The sequence below is a fragment of the Solanum pennellii genome, chromosome 7, assembly GCF_001406875.1.
Source record: "Solanum pennellii chromosome 7, SPENNV200".
In the NCBI taxonomy this organism is placed as follows: domain Eukaryota; kingdom Viridiplantae; phylum Streptophyta; class Magnoliopsida; order Solanales; family Solanaceae; genus Solanum; species Solanum pennellii.
This window is the reverse complement of record NC_028643.1, coordinates 77,508,645-77,532,612: the sequence shown is the minus strand read 5'-3', so window position 1 is coordinate 77,532,612 and position 23,968 is coordinate 77,508,645. Positions and strand designations below refer to the sequence as shown.

Genomic DNA, 23,968 nt, shown 5'->3' with positions numbered 1-23,968 from the left:
TGTTGATCAAATTACTAACATTCACAAACTTGCAAAAGCTATCTCCTACAATTACGAACTAGAATTAAAACTAAAATAAAATATTTCAATGAGACAATCTTGAACAGTTGCTTGATCCACCAGATAATCAACAAAGTTCTCACCAATTTCCTAACCAAAAAATCACATAGCCTGAAAAGCTAATATTGAATCTATTATGTATATTTAATATTGAGGAAGGGTAAAGTAGTAAATAACTATCGTCTTATTGGGTTATCGGTTTACCCAATAACCCAATAGGAAAAACCGAAACCGACCCAATAACCCAATAATTATTTTTTCTAAACCCATTAAAAACCCAATAACCCAATAACATTTTATCGGTTCGGTTTATTGGTCGGTTTGGTTTTTGCACACCCCTAATTTCAAGGTGGTTGCTTTGTAAGTTGTTGATGATAAAGCAACGATGTCGATAACTTTGATATATACAAATTAATAATTATTGTTGAACTATTCTTAGAATAATTAAACTTTAATACAATAATCAATTTCAATACTAAATCAGTCAAAAATATCTTAAACTCATCACATAAAAAATAATTTAAAAAGCAATTAAAGTTTTTTAATCTCATTATGTAAAATTTTGTGTCATCTCATTTATTGTTAAAATTACTATAATACCCCTTCTCTTTAATTTTATTTTCCTACTATATTAGATATATATATATATATATTTATTTCATTTTCTTACTGTAAAGAAAAGATAAATATTTATCTTTTAAAAAAATGTAATGTCATTGAAAACGTGAAAAAACGCTTCAAAGATATCTAAATAGAAAGAACAGATAAGATAAACCATAAAACAAGTTTTTCAATTGCGTTCTATGAATAAAATTCTGTGTCTAATTATTTATTGTTGAAAGTACTACATTACACCTTCTCTTCTATTTTATTTTTCACTATTTTAAATATCTATTTAGTTATTTCACTTATTACTTTTATAATATCAAGAAAAAATAAATATTTTATCTTTTAAAAAAAGGTCAGGTCATTGAAAACCTGAAAAAACGCTTCAGAGATACCTAAATAGAAAGAACTCATAAGATAAATCATAAAATGTGTTTGTCCCTTGCATTTTATGAGTAAAATTCTGTGTCATCTCATTTATTGTTGCAATTACTATATTACCCTTTCTCATCAATTTCATTTTGTCAAATACGTTTTATGAGTAAGCTTCTGTGTCATCTCGTTTATTGTTGAAATTACTATATTGCCCCTTCTCTTTAATTTTATTTTTCCACTATTTTAGATATATTTATTTATTTCACTTATTACTTTAATAATATCAAGAAAAAAGAAATATTTTATCTTAGAAATAACGTCATGTCGTTGAAAACGTGAAAAAACGCTTCAGAGATATAAAACGGATAAGATAAAGCATAAAACTATATGAGAAAAATTCTGTGTCACCCATTTATTGACGAAATTACTATGTTACTTCTTCTCTTCTATTTTATTTTCCTACTATTTTAGATATATATTTATTTATTTCATTTCTTACTTTCATAATATAGTGAAAAGATAAATATTTATCTTTTAAAAAAACATCATTATATTTCGACTATTTTAGATATATATTTTTTTATATCATTTATTAATTTTATAATATCAAGAAAAGATAAACATTTTATCTTTTTAAAAAAGGTTATGTCATGAAAACGTGAAAAAACGCTTCAGAGATACCTAAATAGAAAGAACTCATAAGATAAATCATAAAACGTGTCCCTTGCGTTTTATGAATAAAATTCTGTGTCACTCATTTATTGTTGCAATTATTATATTACCCCTTCTCTTTAATTTTCCCCCCACTATTTTAAATATTTATTTATTTATTTCATTTCTTACTTTTATAATATCAAGAAAAGATAAATAATTTATATTTTATGAAAACGTCTTGTTGTTGAAAACGTGAGAAAACGTTTCAGTGTTATCTAAATAGAAAGAACAAATAAGATAAGGTATAAAACACGTTTGCGCATAGCTTTTTTATGAGTAAAATTCCGTGTCTACTCATTTATTATTGAAATTACTATATTACCCCTTCTCTTTAATTTTATTTTTTCACTATTTTAAATATATATTCATTTATTACTTTTATAATATCAAGAAAAAATGAATCTTTTATCTTTTTTTTAAAAATGTCATATCGTTGAATTCAACGTGAAAGAACACTTCGGATAGCATATCTCAATTTACAAAAATGATGTCAAATGTAGCGCAAGACAAGTTATTTTTTCTAAGTTAACCTGTAAGGAGAGTTTCCCCCTTGTAACTTTACCAAAGAATAATATGAACCATATTTTCCTATAGAAAGTAGATCAGAATGTGAGCCTTGTTCTGCAACTATTCCATCTTTTATAACAGCAATGGAACTAGCTTTCTGTATTGTTGATAGACGATGAGCCACGACAATGCATGTTCGTTCAACCATCATTTTCTCTAGTGCTTCTTGGACCGCGCTTTCAGATACAGTGTCAAGAGCACTAGTTGCTTCATCTAACAACAGGATTTTCGGGCTCTTGAGTATTGCTCGGGCAATGGCTATTCTTTGTTTCTGACCTCCTGATAGTTGCACTCCTCTTTGTCCACATTGAGTTTCATATCCATCATTCATCCCACTGCATTACAAAGTAATTTAGTTATTGGTTGTTACAGAATGTATATAGACTTTATTCTTAGTAATGTACATAGATATAGCTACGCAGCACACTCGTAGTGATCCTTATTTATTTTTCTTTCCTAAGTTAGCACTAACGTGCTGTATTTATACATTGCTTACCGATTGGAATAAGACAACAACTAACTCCATTCGATTGCGTAGTATTAGAGCCAGGTCCATCCCTGATCACGCTCTAGTTGGGCTTGGGCGTGAAGAAGGTGTTAGAGTGCCACATTGGTGGGGAATGGACTGGTGATCTGCTTATATGAACTTGGGAAAGTCTCACAAATTAACTAACTTTTGGGGTTGAGTTAAGCTCAGGTGTTATATTATGGTAAATTTAAAGTTCGTGCAACAATTTATCTGTAGCAAATGACATTTATTATGAAAGAACTTCAAATAAATTGGCGATGAATGTATATCTGACCTTATAAATTCATGAGCATTAGCAAGCACAGCAGCATTTATTATCTCAGATTCGCTGGCGTTCTCTTTTCCATATGCAATGTTCTCGTAGATAGTTCCTGCAAAGAGAGTTGGTTCTTGGCTAACTAATGCAATACTTTGTCTCAGGGATCTCAAGTTGTAGTCTTTAACATCCCTTTCGTCGATATAGACTGATCCTTTATCTGGATCATAAAATCTTTCAAGAAGCCCAATTATCGTTGATTTTCCACAACCACTCTGTCCAACTAATGCTACTGTAGTTCCTGCACTTATCTTGAGGCTTAATCCTCTGAAAATCAGCTGATCTGGTCTTGATGGATAAGCAAAGAATACTCTTTTCAGCTCCACACGTCCCCTTATTTGTGTTCTCGTTGCATCTATTGCTGATGAATTATCTGGATTGATCTCGGTGTTTCTATCGAGGATTGCAAAGACTGAACCCACAGCATTATTTCCTCTAGATATATCTTTAGTCATGCTTCCTGCCTCAGCAATAGTATAAGCAGTGAAAAGCAATGCTAGAAATGCTTGAAAAAGTTTCTCAGGAGATATGTCTCCTTGTGACAATAGTTTTCCGCCGTACCAGTAAGCTAAAGCTGTAGAAGCTGCAGCTAGGAATTGAGAGCTACATAGACCTACACCGGCATACCAAGATTGTCGTATGCTTTCCTTTCTAGGACCTTCTAATGAGTCTCTAAAGAGCCCTACTATCCTTTTCTGAGATGAGAAAGCGGTGATTGTTCTATGATTAATAACAGCTTCACTTGCTAGTTGGCTTCCCTCTCTTTGAGCTTTCTGTGCTTTTACAGACATACTCTTCATCAGTACAGTCCTCGTGTAAAAACTTCCAATGAGCAAAGGCTGAGCTGCCATCATCACTAAGGACAGCTTCCATGTTAGGAAAAGTCCTAATGTATAAGCAAATGTAGCAGCAAAGAATGCTTGAACTAGCAATGACATACGGTCTCCCACAAGGGAACGAACCATGTTTGCTTCAGTTGATAGCCGAGCACATATGGCTGCACTCGTGTTCTCATCTTGATCAAACCATTTGATCTCAAACGTCATGAGTTTGGCAAGCAGCATCTCCCTTATCCTTCTGGTTAGCCTTTCTCCCATGACAGCAAAATTGTAGTGTTGGATTACATTTGTGAAGAAGTTGAAAACAGCAAGACCTATGAATATGAAAGAATAGATCCTCACGTGAGATTGGATGGAGGATTTATCAGGACGGAAGTAAACAGATATAACTGCCCCAACACAGTAGGCATTTATTGGCTGAACAGCTCCCGAGCCTATCGCTCCTATGCATCCGAGCAAAGCTCTACCCCATTCAGGAGCATTCATTTGGAGTAAACGCAATTGTGAAGGCGCTGGATGAGCCACTTTTGTCAAATGGTTATCATAACTTTCATATGATTCTTCATACTGGACGGAGTAAGGAACTGACAATGGTGTACTTCTGGAAAATGCTGGACTGAACGGGTACATAACCGGTGTGGCTGCTGCACTAGATATCATGTTGAATGGACTTTGAGGGGTATTACTACCTTTACGATAGCTACTTCTTCCACCAGTCTTTTGATTAGGGGTATTGGCGACATCATTTAATGTGGCTAGTTGCTGCAGCTGCACCATTTTGTAGTACTCTCCACCTTCACCATCAGTCATTTGCATAAGCTCTTCGTGTGTTCCAGACTCTATTACTCTCCCTTGTTGAAGAACTACTATCCTATTCGCCATTCTAATGGTGGACAGACGGTGAGCTATGACGATTGCAGTTCTCCCCATAGATGCATGATCAAGGGCCTCTTGTACAACTCTTTCAGACTGTGAATCCAATGCACTTGTAGCTTCATCAAGCAGCAAGACTTTTGGATCTCTTATCAAAGCCCTCGCTATGGCTATTCGCTGCTTTTGTCCTCCAGATAACTGCAGACCAAATTGCCCAACCTGCGACATTTGAAGGTACAATTATAACAAGGACTTTAAACACAGTTACACTTGTAGTGATGTGGTTTTCTTTTTACTATCACACTCCTCCGTTTCAATTTGTTTGTCTTACATTCCTTTTTAACCTATTTAAAAAAACAACTCCTTCATTCTAACTTTCCACATAGCACGTTTAAGACCACAAGATTAAATGACATTTTACACATTCTACCTATCTTTACGACCACAAGATTCAAAAGTATCTTTTACTTTCTATAATTCCGTCAAGTCAAAATCAGACGAACAAATTGAAAAGGAGGGAGTATTATGAAACTGAGACCATGTACCTGAGTTTCATATGCATCTGGTAACTTTATAATGAAATCATGAGCATTTGCAGCTTTTGTTGCCTTCTCCACTTCTTCCATAGTTGCTCCCTCTTTGCCAAATAGTATGTTCTCTTTTATGGTTGTTGCAAAGAGAATTGGTTCTTGATTAACCAGACCTATTTGGGACCTCAGCCACTTTATATGGAGTTTCTTTATCTTGTGACCATCCAACAAAATATCGCCTTCAATGGGATCGTAGAATCTCTGAAGCAATGAAATGATTGTGGACTTTCCTGAACCACTACCCCCAACAAGTCCAGTAGTTTTCCCCGGTGAAATTCTAAGATTCAGGCCTTGCAAGATAGGCGCATCGGGCCTTGAGGGGTAACTGAAGTAGACACCATTGAATTCAATTTCTCCTCTTACATATGACAATGCTTTCCCCTTCTTATCTTCAGTGTCGATTGCAGGTTGTCGATCAATCATCTCTGTGATCCGAATTGCAGCAGACTTTGCCTCCGTGATTGCTGTAAGATTTGGAAGAGCCGACAGAATGTTTCTGCAAGAACATGAACGTCTTAATCAACATCATATCTAGCAACATATAGAGAGACTAAAAACATGAGTATTAAGGTGAGAACTATATTGCTCGGATCCTCCAAAATGCACTACTTTTGGAGGATTCGACACCTACCTAGTGACATTTTTTTGAAGAGTCCGAGCAACATAAGGTGTAAGAAAACTTACAATCCTCCCATAAGAACATTGAAACCTGCTACAAATACATCACCTCCTTTTTCTCCATGTTTGCTAACTAGAATCGATCCGAGCCATGCTTGAAAAGCCCAACTAATATAAACCATTCCTAAGCTTCCCAACAACAGCCCTCTAGCAAAGCCTTGCTTAATTCCTAGTTCCATAACTTTCTGCAACGATTGACTGAACTTTTCGAGAGTTTGGTTCTCAGCCACATAAGAATACAGTGTTCTTATTGAAGAAATAGCTTGTTCTGCTATTCCTCCTGCAACTCCATATGACTCTATCATCTGCATTCCCACATTCATCATCATTGTACCAAATCCAAGTCCGGGAACGATGAACATTAAGGTGAATGGTATCGCGGCCAACGTGATCTTCCATGAGAGTAGAAAGGCAAAGATATGACAGAACAGGAAGGACGACATGTAAGCCAGGCAATCAGGTATCTGAATGAAAGCACAAAGTAAAGATTAGAGACTATAAAATGCAAAACTTGAGAACAAAGATTGGGTATTACATTTTTTTTCTATCAACTGAAATAATATTGTAGTTATACAACGTTATTTGAGAAGCAAAAGTATTACTACTACTATAAATCTTCTGATTAAGTATTGCAGAACATCATTGACAGAAGGGTGGTCACTTGAACATCTCTCGCGAGAAAATTATACTATGTATTTACGTTAAATATTACTCTAGTACCTTTTATACATGTATACCGAATCTTGGCTCCCTTGACGAGTATGTTGTTGTTGTTATAACTATTTACAACAGCAAAAAACTATTCACAGCACAAATGGAAGAGAATATATACACACCTTCTCGCCTATGGTGATCTGGATGGTAGTGGAATCAGCTGATACAGTCGAAATTACTTGATAAGTAGTGGAAGATTCAGCTGCCTGTGTATCGAAAAATCCAACTTCTTGCCTCAGAACAGATTTTAGATACTCTAATCTCATTCTAGATGTTTGTCTTTCTGCAGTTCTTGCCCAACATAATCCTTCTGCACTCACAAATGTTTCAATATGTCATCTTTTGTTACCACTTACCATCACATAAAGAAAAAAAAAAACGATCCAGGATTTGAAGTTTGTAGGTTTCAATAACAACATCAAGTTAATACATAATACTATAACTAAGTTCACAGTCAAATAACCCAAAAAGCGAACCCCTGACCCTTCCCACCTGGGGCTACCCCTGCTCTAAGATAAGACAATTCCGAGACCTTAGTACATCAAACTATATATTGTAACCCCATCAGAAGGATCAATAGTGTTACTCGAACCTAGTGAAGGTGCTCAACCACTTGAACTAGCCTCACTTGTCGTTGATCCGCCTTTTTGTGTCAAATCAAGAGAGAAAATGAAACTTGGCTTCACTTACCAACAAAAGCAGCCAGTCCAACTCCAATAGCAACATATAGTAACCTGAGAGAATACTGCAACAAAATGAAAACAAAACACACTCTTAACAAATGTTTACTACTAATTAACATGCAAATTAAAGCTAATTAATCATTGTATCACCTTGTTGACAGTCTTCATAGAAACAGAATTACTTAAATTTCCATAATCATTAATTACATCACTAAGCACAAACATCATTAGAGGAATCTGAAGACCATCTCCCATACTACCTAATGTTCCAAAGAACATTAAAATCTTATCCTTTTTATCAGCAAATCTAAACATGCCTTGTTTATTATTACCTCCCATTATAGAAACAATACACAAAAAAACTCTATAATTAATCTTGTTTTTATAATATGCTTTTTGCAGGCCACAGGGCAGATTATTAGCTAAATGGGAATATGTAATAAGTTTATATTTGCCGGCTTTGTTTGTTGGTAGCCTTAAAACTTTACAAATTTGTTGGTTTTGTCAATTCTAGCTTGGTCTCCTTGTTTTTAATTATTTCTTGATTCTTATCATGACATATTAGAATCAACAAAACAGATTTAAAATTTTAAGTTATTAACACTAAACTTATTTGTAATTAATTCATATTTATATTGAATCTCGACTAATTTAAATTTTTCAGCACTTCATGCTTAAAGGAATTAGTAGCCATAATCTAGTGCATCACATTCGTTGATGGAGTTGAGGGGTTTAACTTTAAGTACATAACAATAAATAATGTATATCAATATATATCAACATATTATAATAAGTAATATGCTTTATTTTCTAGGTTATTTATTATACTTTTTTTACTAAAGTTGTAGTTTTTATCTATTAAAAGTGAGATAATAGTGTGTAATTTTTTTTAAAGAAAATTTGTAGTGTCTTTTTTTAGATTCTTGAGACTTGGCCGGACCGGTTTAAGGTAACTTTTTTAGAATTATTCTCTACACGTTATTTTAAATAAAATCTTGTCTAGGAGATAAATTAATTGTTCATCATTGTCAATGCATAGTATTTTATATATTGTATCGTTCTCCGTCGTTATATAATTGTCGCATATCTATAATTTAAATAATAAATCTAAAAAATCGTAGTCTTTAAAGTAGAGATACTATGAAATGACATGGTAGATGATAAAAATAGAATTATTGAATATAAATAGAGATAAAATAAGAATAAATATTAAGGTAATGATGCAATCACATCAAATCATTCGTTATATAAAACTGGCTTTTTTATCGTTATCTTACGATGAACTTGAATAATACGATACACTCAATTAAAATAACAAATAAAATAACTATCGTATTTAGAATAACAACATAATATAATACAACGAATAACAACCATTCGAACAAAGCGTAAGTGGAACGCATATTTTTCACTTTACAAGAAAGGAAGGAAAACAAAGTTCTTTCAACTATTTCAAAATTAATTGTCTGCCAATACAAATAAAATGGAAAGGAACTCACGTGCGTTTCCTAATTCCTCAATTTGTATTTTCAGCGGTTTCAATTTACGTGATATTTTTTATTTTTTAAAAATTAAATTATTTAAATTTGATCAAAAATTTATGTATAAAATTTTCAATTTTTTTTTATATTTATAAATTATGTAAAAAGTAATATAAGTCATAATAATTTACAATAAAAATTAAATTTGTTTCAATTTCAAAATTTAAAAATTGTCATATAAATTGAAACGAAGGGAGTATGATTAATGTACAACTTTGGGGGATATTTAGTACCAGGAATAATAAATTACTAATTTTAATTAAAAATAAATTTATTTCTTGCATAATTAATGATAAAATCAGAAAATAAATTATAATTTTTTTAATCGAGGATCTAATAGTACTTGTGCAAATTTCACTTTAGCCTCGAAGAACCTTTGTATTGTGAACATTGTTGGCTCCTTTCATAATCAGTTCCTTAATTTCTTCATTCACCAAATTCCTTTCTTGGATTATACAGTTTTAGATCAAATTAAACACTAATTTAACTCTACATAATCAAATCTAACTGTTGTAATTGAGTGTTTCTGTAAAAAGATTGAATCTTTTTGTTTAATCTGTGCTGTGTTGGTAGCTTTGAGTTGACAGTGAAGCAAGAATCCAGTTGGGTCATTGCTCATGCCCGGTTCCAAATCCAAAACCCTAACATCTTTGTTCCGTGCCGCTACTAAATTATCAAAGCAATGGGAACCTGTTTCCCCTTCAACTTCAGCCAAAGGTGTTGCCCTAAAACAATATGGATCTCCATCTTCTAAACCCTCTAATGATTCTTCTAAGTCTCTCAGTGAAATAGCTGCTGAAAGTTTCAACTTTAAGTCTGCTGCTGACTATGGTAAGCATATTTTCCCAATTCTTATTTGCTCTAACTTTATTGATTTGTTTGATAGTGGTAAGATATGCGTATACACTACCCCCACTTATGGAATTATGCTTCATGTTTTGTTGTAATAATGCTTCATATCTTGTTGTAATAATTATTATTTCAGAAAGTTTATTTTTTTTGTATGAGATATCTGAGAAATGTAACTCATTGTTATAAAGGCAAAAGGAGGAATATTTAAAGGTGTTTAATTAGTTTATGTGTTTTGGGTTTGTTTGTTTGTGTAGGAGAATCATCAAAACTGTTGTCAAGTGAAATATCGTCGATACTCTGTGGTATGTTTTTATCTTTTCTTTTTTTGTTGTGTTAATTTGATTAGTTAGGTGTATTCATTACAGTTTGTATTGTACGGGTTGTTTGATTCAAAGCAAGGTTAAGTCCCTGAGATTGATTATAACCAGGATAGATAGTCCCACTTTTTCTCATGATTTTGGTATGATTTTATCCTAGTTTTAGCTTATACCCACAAGGCCACAACTGAACATCAAATGCATTTATAAGTGAAGAGTTGATGAACTTAAGCCCCCTAATACCAGTAACCAAATGGACCCTAAGTCTTAGATATGTTAAAATCTGAGGAGGACAGCTAACTTTGGTTTTTTTTTTCTGAAATAGTTCCTTCTCTTTGTTTATTCTTTTGTTGACTCTTTGTATTGTTTTTTTTTACTTTGGTATATTGCGTGGACTCAGTTGTTCAAATTAGAGATGAGTTGTTAAATATGAATGCACATTATGATAGATACCATCATATTGGTACAACATCATGTTTAGTTTATTGTACTTGGGACAATATTAGTGTGTTAGAGTAATAGGTGAAGAATCTCTCCTGCTTTCCTGCGAGTTGTACTTTTCCTGTACTGACTAAATTTAATTCTTCCTTTGGCTCGGATTTGGGGAACTTTCGTTATGTACACAGCTTTCCTAACTCCTACCACGAGCTAGAAGGTGGTTTTACCTTTCTCTGCAAAATGTACATTGAAATGGTAAATATATCTGTCAATATGTCTTGTTTCCTTCCTTCACGAGTCAAGATTTTTTTGGAGTGTGGGGTATCTTGGAGCTTCAATAATTCACGCTGTGACCTTTGAAGACTTAAATAATAGTTTGAGAACTCCTAAATGAGTTACCACAAATTTTCAATTGCCAAATTGGAAAGTTCTAATGTCTAAAATGTCATTCCCCCGTTTAAGATTTGAATCTATCTGAATCTGTTGTGGTTCTCTGTCTTGGGAATTCTTGTAATTATAATGATATTTGACAGCCAGAGATGTTTGGCCAGCTACTCTTATCCTTGTATTGATATTTATGCATTATCTTGGGGGCTTAAGAGATATCAAGAAAGTAATATGTGTGGTTGTATTATTATCTTTTATTTTTTTTTGATGAAGTAAGTAGTTAATTTTAATCAAGGAATAAAGAAGATGCATACTTACAGAAGGTCCCAAAGGTTACCTCCGGTACAATGCTAAGTTCAAGGAGCTAAGAAAATCCAAAAATATATCAATGCTATTTTCAGTGGTAAGAAATTCCAACTGAACAAAGTAGCTAAGCATTTTGAAGTAGTACCTTTTTTTTNTCTTTTATTTTTTTTTGATGAAGTAAGTAGTTAATTTTAATCAAGGAATAAAGAAGATGCATACATACAGAAGGTCCCAAAGGTTACCTCCGGTACAATGCTAAGTTCAAGGAGCTAAGAAAATCCAAAAATATATCAATGCTATTTTCAGTGGTAAGAAATTCCAACTGAACAAAGTAGCTAAGCATTTTGAAGTAGTACCTTTTTTTAAAAAAAAATTATTGTTATTTCTAGAGCATACCAAGTTGGTGCGTTAAGATCTTTTCTTATGGCTTCTTGGTGGCTTGGAAACTGCATATTCTTTTTACTAGATTCCTTGTGATGTAACTAGATGTGGACAAAGAATGCACAACTTAGAATATCTATTTATCTTTTCATATGTTGTCTGTATGCAATTGTCTTACATCCCATTTTACCTACATATTCTTCTGATTATCTATATAGGTAATTTAGATTCTTATTTGAGCGATCCAGAAGAGAGTAGTAATGCAAGTTGTTTGGAAAATGTATTGGATGTACCATGGTTATCAAATGTAGAAAAATGCAGCATTTCATTGCGGCGGAAAGAAATAGCACGAGAAAGGAAGGAAAAGTGGACCTTCAAGAGTTCTCAGGTAGGTCGTTTCCACCAGTTAGTTGAACAATGTGCCTGTAAATTGGGGACTGATACTACCATTAAAGTGTTTGGTAAATTGGGACGAGAAACTGGCCTGAAAGAATATAATGCGCTGATAAGACTCTGTATAGAGAAGGCCAGAGAAAGTAATGATGAAGAGGTGTCGTTGAAGCAGCTTTCAAAGGCATATCAACTACTAAAATCAATGAAGGAACAGGGTTTTCAATTAAAAGAGGAGAGCTATGGTTCAATTCTTATGTATTTTATTGATTTTGGCATGGTACAAGAGTTCGATTTTTACTGTGAGCTCATTACGGATGGAAATGCTGATTCACTTGCAAGATTAACTTACTATGAGATGTTGCTTTGGGCTAAGGTGGAAAATGAAGATAAAATAGAAGAACTCCTCTACCATCTTTCTCTTTATGATGGTGCTGATAAATCTGCCTTTCAAGGTTTGCAGTTTACTGTACATATACCCCTATTACTAATTTAGTTTTTATACTCTGGTTGTTTGATCCTGCTGATTAGAAATTACTTGTGGTACCTTGCACTTAATGACTAGTGATAAAAATGATTGAGTTGCATGCCTCTTTTATCATGTTTACTGTACATGATATTTATAATGCATTTGCAAATTGTTGATGAATTTAGAGTCTGTCTTTGCAATGCGGTAACATCTTAGAATCTTACGAATCATTTCTTAAATGCATCTCATGATGAGTTTTGGCAGATGCTTTCCTGTACTATTGCCATATTTTAGACTTTCACAATGTTAACATGTTGCAGAAAACTACCTCTTAGCACTGTGCGAAAGTGACCGAGTTGAGGATTTTGTGAGGGTTCTAAGAACTATTGACATAACCAAAGTTTCATCTACTGATTTTGTTGCAAATATCTTCAAGTTCTTGGGGAAGTTGCTATTGGAGTCCTTCGCTAAGATATTTCTTCAGGAGTTGGTAACAACAGGTAACTTGTCACCTTATTTTTCTTTAGAGGCACCTATATAGCTAATTCAACAATCAAGGACCTCATGTTTAGCCAAATTGTTTCTAATTGCATTGGGTACTTTAAACTGAAGGTTACCATGATTGTTTAACTCATAGTGTGACCTGTATGACGGTATCTTGTCCAATACATCTTAGAAAGGATTATTATCTGATTCTGCAAACTGATATTGCTATACGGTTAAGAAAAGAAATAAAAATTACTGTATAGGGAAAATGTTGTGAGTATTGGCATCAGTAATAAGGAAACTGAAGATTTTCCTTTTTCTGTTGCTGTTAGAAGATCTTTTACTTCTATGGTAATCTTATTGATTAACAAAGTGTCCTTATCTCTTCAACTTATATTCCATTCACGCATCCTAATATAGCCTCTCTCAAAGCAGGTATTGGAGCAAAAGACATCTCAAAATTCATTTGTAATTATACAAGTAGCATGCCAAGTGCGGTGAGGAACTTCTCATTAATTCCACTTATGATCTCCCTTGGTATACATTCACATGATGCTTGCATAAGTCAGAAAATTTTAAATGCTGAATCAAAAGATTATTGGATAAAATATCTAAGGGGCTGTTTGTTTACGCAAATCACAAGTTCAATTAGCACCTTAAGTTCTGTGTTCAGTCAACAGTGTCAACTGATGTCACATGTACCGGAATAATGGAAGTTAAAGGGAATATAGCGTGGTGTTGTATTTTGCGCTTCTAATTATTTTTTGTTCTCCTGGATGCGATAAGCATTTCTTTGCTCTGCTAACGGAATTGGTTGGAAATTTGTAGGTAAACTATTGCAGTTGCCAAGCTGATCTGTAGTTATGCTAATACTCGATATCTGTCCATCAGTGAAATATTATTCTGATTGCTCTGTTATTGATGGCAGGTTGAAGATGTCATCCTTGAATTCAAAAATTTACATGCGGAGTTGGAGCTTAGGCCAACATTGTCCCAGTATGAGAAGCTTATTCGGTACTGTTGTGAGTTATTTAAGGTATGAACTGATTATTTAAAGATATTCTATTCAGTGCTTAGAGACTTCGTTGTGCAAAATTAGAGTCATTACATGTTCTGGTTAATGTACTGACAGTTGCAACTTTGTAAATAGGTACATGCTGCATTAGATATGGTTGATCAAATGTTTGAAGCAGGTTTGACATTATCGTTGGAGACATTTAATTCCGTACTAGAAGCCTGCGATAAAAGCTGTGAGTATAATTTGGTAGGTTAGTTTGAATCCCTCATCTTTTTGATGTCTTAGTTTATTAGCTTAATCTACTTTAATTGTTTAGTTTGGGCTAGGACACATAAATTAGATGAGATTTAACTGTCACAAATGTTCCTTGGTTCTCATAAATTTGCTATCATGTATAGCACTCAAGGGTGTGGCCTAATAGTCAATGAAGTGTTTGAGAATCCTGAGGTCTCAGGTTTGAAACTCGGGGGAGACAAAAACACTAGGTGATTCTTCCCATCTCGACTAGCCTTGGTGGACAGAGTTACTTGTTTCTGGTAGGAGGTGGGAGGTGGCAGGTATCCCGTGAAATTAGTTGAGGTGCGCGAAAGCTGGCCCGGACACCACGGTCAGAAAAAACAGAATAAATAAAAAGTTGCTAACATGTATGTAGTTAGAATACAGTTTTGATGATCATTACCGAATGTACATTAGTCTTAGACCATCCTGGGCAGCATGTTTTATTCGAAAAACTAATGTATTAAGTAGTTAGTGATGGTCTTAAGACCCTTGGGGTCTTTGCACTTCAGCACTGGACATTTGAAAATTATAGAAATCAACGACCAGATGGTTGCTAAAGTGCATAGACAAGTATATTTTTTCACTCAAGAAATGACCTCTTTGCCATTATTTCTCTTTACTAGATTAGGTGTTGTTCATAGAAAATCAAATCCGTTTTAAGGTTTCTATTTTGTTGGTACAATTCTTGTATATTGGTGCATTATTTAGTTCTTTTTGATTGGCTAGTGTGTGCTAAGAAGTTATTTTATGCCGTTAATCTTGATCTTTAGATCAACTTTGTGGGACTACACTATGTATGTTGTTGTTGTAATGTGAATGTCAATCTTTAGAGGCAAAAGTAAAGAAACAGTTCATCTTCTCAAAAGAGGAAGGACTTATTTCCCACGATCTGCTCAGCTGGAGCTTTTAACCCTTATGAGCAACAAAGTTGGTGTCTCCAAATAGGTTATGTATTAAATAGCAAATGGACTTCACAATTATTAATCCATGTCTTATCAGTGCATGAATAAGTACTAAGTTCATGATGTCAAACCACGTAAAAAGTAAAATCATGGCAATGATAGATTTTTCAGTTGAATTAAACCTGTGGATGTTCTCTTCTTCCCTCATTGTTAACTGGATTACTGGTTGGCTGATTCTTTGATTTGAAAATTACGTTAGGAGTTTCTCCTGTGAGCAGCTAGTACCATAGTGATTATATTTCAAATTGTCCATTGTGTATCTCTTGTATCTTTGGTTCATATAGTGTTGTCATAAATCATGTTTTAATGTTTATCCTCATGAATCTTAGGTTCATCGAATGTATCCAATGATACTTCGTCATGATATCAAGCCAAATAGTGAGACCTTCAGGATTATGATAAACATGACTGTGAGAATAAAGGATGTAAGTTTCCTCTTCTTATCAGGGGATAATATTTGTATATAAATATTGAATGAGTCGCTTAACTAGCCAAGCTCTATGTTCTCTATGTTGTCCTAACTGCAGTTTGAAGGTGCATATGCCATGCTCAAGGATTTGGAGAAGTTTAACTTGATGCCTACCACAAACATGTACAATGCCATAATGGGAGGATATTTCCGAGAGGTGGGTTCCCCTTTATCTGTTATCTTCTATGCTTGAGTTGTCATACATTATCTATGTGCAGAACAACTAAATTTTGCTCTCAAACCCATTTGTTGCATCTTGTGGTCTTCATTCGACCGGGCCTCTTTCAGAGTACCTATAGAACATCTTTTTGAGTGAAAGGAACAATACGTTGAAGGATATTGCATAATTTTAAGTTGTATCATTTGAGCAGTAAGGTTTAACTTTTTTATTGGATCTAGACGTAATAAGAATTCTAGCAAGTTTATGTTAATAATTTCACTAAATTATGTGGCAGAAGTTGATTGTATCTCTACAAGAGTTGTACAACAAGAGCTAAGGTCATCTAGTTCGTATTTTTGAAAATAATTCCGGTTTCATATTCTGCATCAAATGTTATCTTCTTGGTTACCATATTTGTTTACGTATTAAGACCCACTTGGGTTTATGTGCATATCGAATGTGAAATGCACATATTAGTAGTATGTGCCTACACACATCTAAATGCACAAAAATGCTATTTATATTATTACATGTTTAGTTAATTATACGTTTTGTATTGATTTAATTTTAAGTAATGCTTTTCTTTTCAAAAATTTGAGAAAGATGTTTAAAAATGTTTTTTCATGATTCTAAGAGTAATTCAATGTTCAAAATTCATCCTCTCGTATTTTTGGATACATGGTCTTTAGAATTTCCTTTTAAAATTGTTCATTATTTTGAGAGATAAAATTTACTATTAAGAATTCATTATTATAATCCTTAGTCAAAAATAAAATAAAAGTAATGATTATAATCTTTAGCTTTTTTATACTAACATAAATCATGTAGTCGATAAATATATATATGATGGCAAGCACCCAAGGGTGTGACCTAGTGGTCAATAAAGTGGGAGGAGAATCATGATGTCTAAGGTTCAAATCCCAACAGAGATAAAAACACTAGGTGATATCTTTCAATTTGTCTAATCATGAGCAGAGTACATGGTGTCTATTTTTGGTGGTAGGGAACAAGTATTTCGTAGAATTAGTCGAGGTGCGCATAAGTTGGTACATACACCACAATTATTTTTAAAAAACATTTTTGTGATGGCAATTAATTGGGAATTCGGGATCAAAGCAGTTATCAATGTTAAGGCTTACGAGATTTAGAGAGCTCCTACTTTCCTTGAATTATCTAGTATTGCAACAAGACAAACCTGAATGGACCAGACTAGATATAGATAATTCATATGTTCAAGCCCAACTGATTAGTGTGAACTGGAGCACGCCAGAGCACACCCAGACTTCCTTAGCTGCTGTATGAGGAGAGGTGGAACATGAAAGTAAAAACCAGAAGAGACGATGGAGAATAGTTCCAACTTGCATTTGGTGGATTATATGTTAGGAGAGAAATCAGAGGATTTTTGAAGGGAGAGAATGCTCATTACAGAAGATCAAAAGAAAAGTTATTACTATTTTAGGCTTTTGATGTAACGAAAAAAAATATAGAAGAAGAAATCCAACTAGTGGATTTTATAGGATCCTTGTAAGTATGTGTGTCTTTTCTTGTAAATTTTTTGGAGGTGGACAGCATAGCCCTAAATGCTGATAAATACAAATTTACTGCCTTTTTTAAAAAGGAATATCTTGTGCATGCATTTTAGATACAGAAAACTGCCTTGTTGCGTGTGTGAAAGGCTGTCCAAAATCCTGCAAACCATAGTGGTTGCTTGATGGTTTTTGTTACTTCTATTTTAGAATTTGTTGCTTGTATTTCCTTATCTATGGATGTGATAATGGTTGGATGGTGCTTATTACTTCTGTTTTTTTTTGGACTTTTGACCTTTTTTTTGCTGAACATTCTGGCAGAAAGACACTTGTGCTGCATTAGGGGTTCTCAAACGAATGGGAGATGCTAATGTGAAGTCAGACTCTCAGACTTTCAGCTATCTGATAAGCAACTGCACGAATGAGGATGACATATCTAAGGTCCTTGGTTTTACATATCTGTTTTGTGATCTTGATAAAGAACATTTGTTCTGACTTGGCAAAATTGTCTTTTTGGGAATATGACTGTAGATCATTCTTGCTTTTCTCATTTCTCTGGTGTAACTAAGTTTTATTGTGTAAGTGGATGCATTATTTTCATTTATCAGCTTGTTCTAGATTATTTCTCTTTCATAATTCTCGTTTTTATGAGATGGTGGTTCAGTAATTGTTTAGTAAAAGTTAAAATGGAGATATAATGTGCTTTGATTATAGAAGGAAAGCTAGCTTATATTGAGCGTATTAAGATTATAAGAACGAAATCTAGCTCATATTGAGCTTATTAAGATTACAAGACTAGTTCAGCTCATACACTATCAAAAGTCAGGCTAGCATCTTGCAAATCCCCATTCCTATAGAGACAAGTGTGGAAGGGAAACTTTGAACTCGTGGGTAGGATGGAGAGTTTGGGGATTGGAGTTAACCATATAAAAGAAGTTGAAAACCTTCATATTTTATGTAGATACTGCTTTGGAAGAAAATTGTGGCTAAAACAAGAAGTTCATAACCGGTTCATAGAGTGGGATAGAAACCGTGTATTGCAAATTAACTAGTGAAGGCATAAGAAATTCTACTTAACCCTCATATCAAAAGAGAGGAAATCTTATTGAATGACGTATAATTAGCGTACAAAGTTTAACTGTGTTCCATCAATACATCCATCAACATGGTGCTAGTCTTTCCATCTAATGTAAAAATTGTCCTTATGTGAATGCAATTCTCTTAAAGAGATCTTCACAAAATTTTCATAAATGTTTCTCAGTGGTAACTGGTTCCATGAATCTGCTTCCTTTATCTGATTTATTCGGGCATAGACTCCTTTGCTCTTTGTTTTCCTTTGTTTATGAAATATCTGCCTTTTCTTTTCATATTAGTAGATAGATGCTTATCTTGTTGACATTGGCTACAAATGTGGAACTATAATAGTTGGTAATTTGAAAATTTGAAGTTTCTCGATGAGATGAAAGATTCTGGAGTTCAACTCACAAAGCATGTATATATGGCCCTAATAAATGGATATGCAGCTTCTGGACAGTTTGAAAAGGCTAAACAGGTACACAATGAGGGTTTTCGGTTCTATAAATCTTTTATGGACATATTTTTTCCTTTTTTTCATGCTAAATCCTTTGTTAGATCCATAGATTCTTAATAGCTGGTTTCCCCCTGATTTCAATTGTCTACTTCACTGTATTTATTTAATTTTCTTGAAGTTTCTTCTGCCATATGTTTGGTGGGTGCGTACTTGTATTTTAAGAGATAAATTTATAAGCTTCTTTGAAGCTATGCTACATATAGTGGAAATTCTAACGTGGTGTTTTTTATGTTGTCAAATCGGAAGCTTTCATGTATATACTCCTTGGAGAAAAAAATTGAACTGCTCTAAAACTGATAACCGCAGTGTAGAACATCTATGCGATAGTATATTCTTTTTACTTCTCTCGTTGTAAGGCGCATGATCTTGCCAAAAGAAAATATGAGTTGTTCTGATTATTTAGAAGCATCAATGGATGTGCAGGTAATCTGTGACCGAGGAGTATCTGCAAAGGGTTTCAATGAAATTAGAAGTGTGCTTGTTTCAGCTCTTGCTTCACATGGGAAAATATCAGATGCCCTTGATATATATAAGGAAATGGAAGAAGCTCAATGCAAGTTGGAGCCAAAAGCGGTCATCTGTCTTATTGTAAGTGTTTTTTTTGCATATGTGCTCTTTCCCAGGATCTTTTCCTTGACACCTTCAATATTCTGACACAGTTACCCTTTTAAATTATAATCTTGCAGGAAAATCTTCAAGCTGAAGGAGATTTGCATAGATTGCTCAACCTACTTGAGCAATTAAATGGCCTCGATCAATGGGTGGATGCCTCCTATAGGGTCGTAACATATTGTATTCGGAAAAATCATTTCAGGTCTAAAATCATAATTGTTTCTTGAGAATATTGCTGAAATTTGGAGTGGCTTTAATTTCCCCCTCTTTTGTAATAGATCTATTGTCGACTTGCTTAAAAGGCTGGTAGATGTATACAAGTCTGATGAAGTGGCTAAGGAAGTTCTATTCGATGAGGTTTTGCACTTTTTCCTTTTCTCTGCTTTATATTGGAACATATAATGATATTTCATAGAAACTCGGTTCTTTTTGGGTTCTGTGATTTATATACTCTCTCATCAGTTCTTGTGTGCTAGATGAAGCTCCCCAATGCATATGATACTTTTACTTGAATAATGAGGCCTTTATTTAGCTCTGATGTGTTTTATTGCTTGGTATTCATATTTGGTAATCACGGAACAGGTTTTCTGCCAGATTGCGGAACAAGACCCAATAAATTTACAGTTAGGCTTGGATCTCCTTCAGGCTATTAAAAAAGATATTGGTCTCCTCCCTTCACGACAAAGTCTTGATTTCCTCCTCAGTGCTTGTGTCAATGCCAAAGATTTACAAGCTTGTTATCTGATTTGGAAGGAGTACAAAATAGCTGGTCTTCCTTACAATATTTTAAGTTATGTGAGGTAACTTCAAATAACTAGTGTTTTTTAGTCTTGTTTGATTGCTTGAAAGTACTGTTCCTAGGAAATTCATGATAGATACTCATATCATTTTGTTTTGATTTCTCTACAAGTGCATCTATTGAGAAATCACTTGATTAATCATTCAACACTGAGATTTGATTAAGCTAGGCATTTCCATATATTTGTTGGTTTGTATCCTTCTTGGTTTTGAGCGAAATGAAAAAGAAACATTTGTCATATAAAACTAGGTCAATGATATCTAACAATCTAATAAAGTCGAAGTAGAAAAAAAAGAGAGAAAAATAAAGTCATCAAACTAACAATGCTTCTCAACTGCTTGATGTCCTCTCTCTTCTGTGTTCCATCGTCTAAGGTTCTAGACCTATGAGAGACATTGAGAGCTTTATGTAGTTTTCACTTGTGTGATGGTAGGTAGGTCTTCTTGTTGCATGCTAAAAGGTTCTTGTTGAGATATCTTGTTCTCCTATGACATGTGTGCCAACAGTCAAATCATCCCTTTCCTTTTCTTTTCAAGTTATATATCAGTTTTCTTTTCTCCAATCTTTTCCAAGCAGAACACTGTTGGAGTTCTCAGTCTCCTTTTAATTAAAGGAAAAAGCACTGCTAAAAATCTGCAATCTTTCCGCTCAATTGCAAAGTGACATGGTGTTATGTGACTATTGGGATCAACATGCTATTGAGAATACAACAAATTGGGATACTTGTGATGTCACAAATGTGATTTGTGTCCTTTTATGTTTTCCTTCTTTGCTCAAAATCATTGTTTGATGCAGGATGTATCGAGCCTTGTTGGCATTAGGGGACTACAAATCTGCAGCAAATATTCTCAATAATATACCAAGGGATGATTTTCATGTTTGCAATGTAGTCAAAGCTTGTCAAACAGCTTATGGAACGTCTGCCTCCGCAAAAGGGAAAAAGAAAAAAAACAAGACTGCGAAGATTGTGACATAAGATGTGAAAAGTGGAGTTCGTAGGGGATTTAGAAAATTCTTCGGTATGTGTTAGTTCTGAACATGCCGGTCTCTGTTCCTGCTACTTTTTTTTTCCCCTTCCTCTTTGTGCTCACTCTTCTTCATCCTTTTTCTTTTGGGTGCAGCAGTTGTATGAGATCAACATTTTGCAGTTCATGTAGATGTACAACTTTTAGTGTTGAGAACTCGTTCGTGCTTTAAAGTTGCCCTGAGACTAACAGCAAGTTGGAAGTTGATCAAGAGACGACACTCCTTTCGACTTCTGGTATCATGCCTAACAAAAGGTTGGTGTTCCTTCTGATCTTGAAAGAGAAACATATATTCTCTATGGCATAGAAAGTGACGGACTGCAGCGTAGAGATGTTTAACAAGCTTTACGCATACAGAAAATGCTTCGTGGTGTTTGAATAATCTATCAGGGAGAACAACAATGAAGAAATTGATAATCCTTTTCTTTATTGCTCAAAGATGTTACCTCTTTGAACAATTTTTACTATATTCAGAAAGTATATTTCAATTGTACTCCTTGATAGTAAAGATGTAACGACTATTGATGATTTTTTGTAATACAATAGGAAAAATTTCAGCTTTTGGCCAAAACTGAAATCTACAATCCTTTCGAGGTGACCTCGTGGTTTGGACTCGGGACTTTCATATTGGAGCTCTCAATATTGAAACCCCTAGCCAGCAAAAGCAAAGGGTTTTTGCTTTCTGGGTCGAGCTCGTCGATAATGAAATACAGTACAAGTGAAACAAAGATACTACAAATTTGTCAAAAAGAATTAGCAACAAGAATGGCTTGCCTACAACGTGCTTTAGCTTGTTCAAGTCTTTCATTCAATGTCTCTTCTTTAACAGCAGCACTCACCATAGCTAAATCCATTTCCATAAGCTTCAAAACTCTGTACAATTCTGTCACCATTCTCTCCTCCACTTTTCCTTCTTCTTTCAACACTTCCGCTTCTTCCCTAGCTCTTTCTGCAACTATTTCTCCAACTTTCGCTAACAACGCCGTCGACCCAAAATCCCTAGCCATTAACTCTTCCAATTTCTCCAAAAAATCCATTATCACATACCCAATTGGCTTATCTAATGGAATTGGCTTTGTTCTCTTCCACCCAATTTCGAAATTTGGTGGGTCTTGCTTTATAAGCTCAGTTCTTGATTTTCTCTCACGGATTATCTCGGATTTTCGACGTTTTTCAATTGGGAATTTTTCTGGGCTAATTGTTGTTTCTGAATTTGGGGTTAGAAATTCTGGGTCTGAAGAAGATTCAGGTGAAGTGCATTTGATAGTGAATTGCTTTACGGAAGAAATTGGATGAATTGAAGGAAGAAGATGGAGATGGTGAAGTTGAAGAATATTTGAAGAAGAAGCCATTGTTTTAAATTCTCCAACAAAGTTGATAAGGTCTTATATAGTGTAGTATTTACTTTTGTCAATATACACTATTTGATAAAAGTGAATATCTAGATTGAGCTAAATATCTAGACAAGGGAACTAGATCGCGTCTCAAAATATTTGTCATGTTAAGTTTTTGATATTGAGAAAAAGTACGACTTATACTATTTCTTGTGTAATCTTGACATATGGTAAAGTCTAAGACTGGTCAACGGACCGGAACCGGGTCACCGGACCGGAATGAACCGGTACCGGACCGGACCGGAATCCGTTGACCGGTACCGGGATGAACCGGACCGGAATTACCGGGATGGTTCATCGGTTCCGTCCCGTTCCACTATATACCGGGACGGAACCGGAATGAACCGGAACGGACCGGGATGGAACGGGACGGGATTAATGGGACGATATTTTTTAAATTACGAAAATATAATTTTTTTTTATTTTTTAAGTATAAATTAATAGTTTTTAAATTTATACTATAATTTTTAACTTAAGTTTATTTTAAAGATATTTTATTAATTTTTTTGATTATTGTTAAGTTTGCAAGTAATCTAATAAAGTTTTCAAAATTTAAATCTTTTGAAGTTTATACTTTATAAGTTATTACTTATATTCATTAATATTTATTTTATAAGTTATATTTATAACTTGTATCTTGTAAATATTAAATAAATAAAATTTGTAATTTTAAAAAAGTAAATTAAAATAAGGATAAAACAATTATAAAAATTAAAAAATATCAATTTAATTTATTTAAATTTGTAACAAATTACAATTTCAATTTACAACTATTAGTAGAGTACATAGCTTACGCAGCCACCTTCTAGGAAGGGTTCTGTTTCAACTATGTCTCGAATGTAATACTAATAGTTGTATAGTCCCGTAAATCCTCTTTCTAACTCAGCTAGGGATTGATTGTGATCAACTTCTGGTCGTGGTAAAGCTCGTTGACGATTTTGAATTTCGACACACAACTCTAATATTTTTACACACAACTCTAATTTATACAACAAAAAAACTAGCCGTTTTAATTTTTCCGT

General features: G+C 33.9%; 4 protein-coding genes across 6 annotated transcripts; 1 reads left to right on the top strand and 3 right to left on the bottom strand.

Moving 5' to 3' along the window:
• Nucleotides 1-2,207: 2,207 nt before the first annotated feature.
• LOC114077977 (putative multidrug resistance protein) lies at nt 2,208-5,936 on the bottom strand. Its single transcript, XM_027918435.1, has 3 exons — nt 5,425-5,936; nt 3,126-5,098; nt 2,208-2,657 (listed from the first exon to the last, which is right to left on the bottom strand). The coding sequence occupies exons 1-3, from the start codon at nt 5,890-5,892 to the stop codon at nt 2,276-2,278; spliced, it is 2,823 nt and encodes a 940-aa protein (XP_027774236.1). The 5' UTR covers nt 5,893-5,936; the 3' UTR covers nt 2,208-2,275.
• A 210-nt stretch (nt 5,937-6,146) lies between these two features.
• Nucleotides 6,147-7,883, bottom strand: LOC107025310 (ABC transporter B family member 17-like). The gene is made up of 4 exons (XM_027918552.1): nt 7,695-7,883; nt 7,552-7,606; nt 6,984-7,171; nt 6,147-6,611 (listed from the first exon to the last, which is right to left on the bottom strand). Exons 1-4 carry the CDS (start codon nt 7,881-7,883, stop codon nt 6,150-6,152), a joined length of 894 nt encoding a protein of 297 aa, XP_027774353.1. The 3' UTR covers nt 6,147-6,149.
• Nucleotides 7,884-9,425: 1,542 nt separating this feature from the next.
• Nucleotides 9,426-22,171, top strand: LOC107025962 (pentatricopeptide repeat-containing protein At4g04790, mitochondrial-like). 3 transcript variants are annotated; one of them, XR_001457498.2, is made up of 18 exons: nt 9,427-9,916; nt 10,192-10,239; nt 11,985-12,611; nt 12,946-13,125; nt 13,547-13,608; nt 14,040-14,147; nt 14,262-14,375; nt 15,700-15,795; nt 15,898-15,996; nt 17,847-17,966; nt 18,973-19,077; nt 19,540-19,704; nt 19,803-19,930; nt 20,007-20,085; nt 20,311-20,528; nt 21,323-21,546; nt 21,649-21,807; nt 22,099-22,171. XR_001457498.2 is itself a non-coding variant. In XM_015226773.2 (17 exons), the coding sequence occupies exons 1-16, from the start codon at nt 9,703-9,705 to the stop codon at nt 21,501-21,503; spliced, it is 2,544 nt and encodes an 847-aa protein (XP_015082259.1). In that variant the 5' UTR covers nt 9,426-9,702; the 3' UTR covers nt 21,504-21,546; nt 21,652-22,123. The 3 variants fall into 3 exon arrangements, 2 of the variants coding, with proteins under 2 accessions (XP_015082259.1, XP_015082258.1); XM_015226773.2 differs by having other exon boundaries at nt 9,426-9,916; nt 21,652-22,123; XM_015226772.2 differs by having other exon boundaries at nt 21,649-22,123.
• LOC107025963 lies at nt 22,054-23,036 on the bottom strand. Its single transcript, XM_015226774.2, has one exon. The coding sequence runs from the start codon at nt 22,902-22,904 to the stop codon at nt 22,296-22,298; it is 609 nt and encodes a 202-aa protein (XP_015082260.1). The 5' UTR covers nt 22,905-23,036; the 3' UTR covers nt 22,054-22,295.
• Between the last annotated feature and the right edge of the window lie 932 nt (nt 23,037-23,968).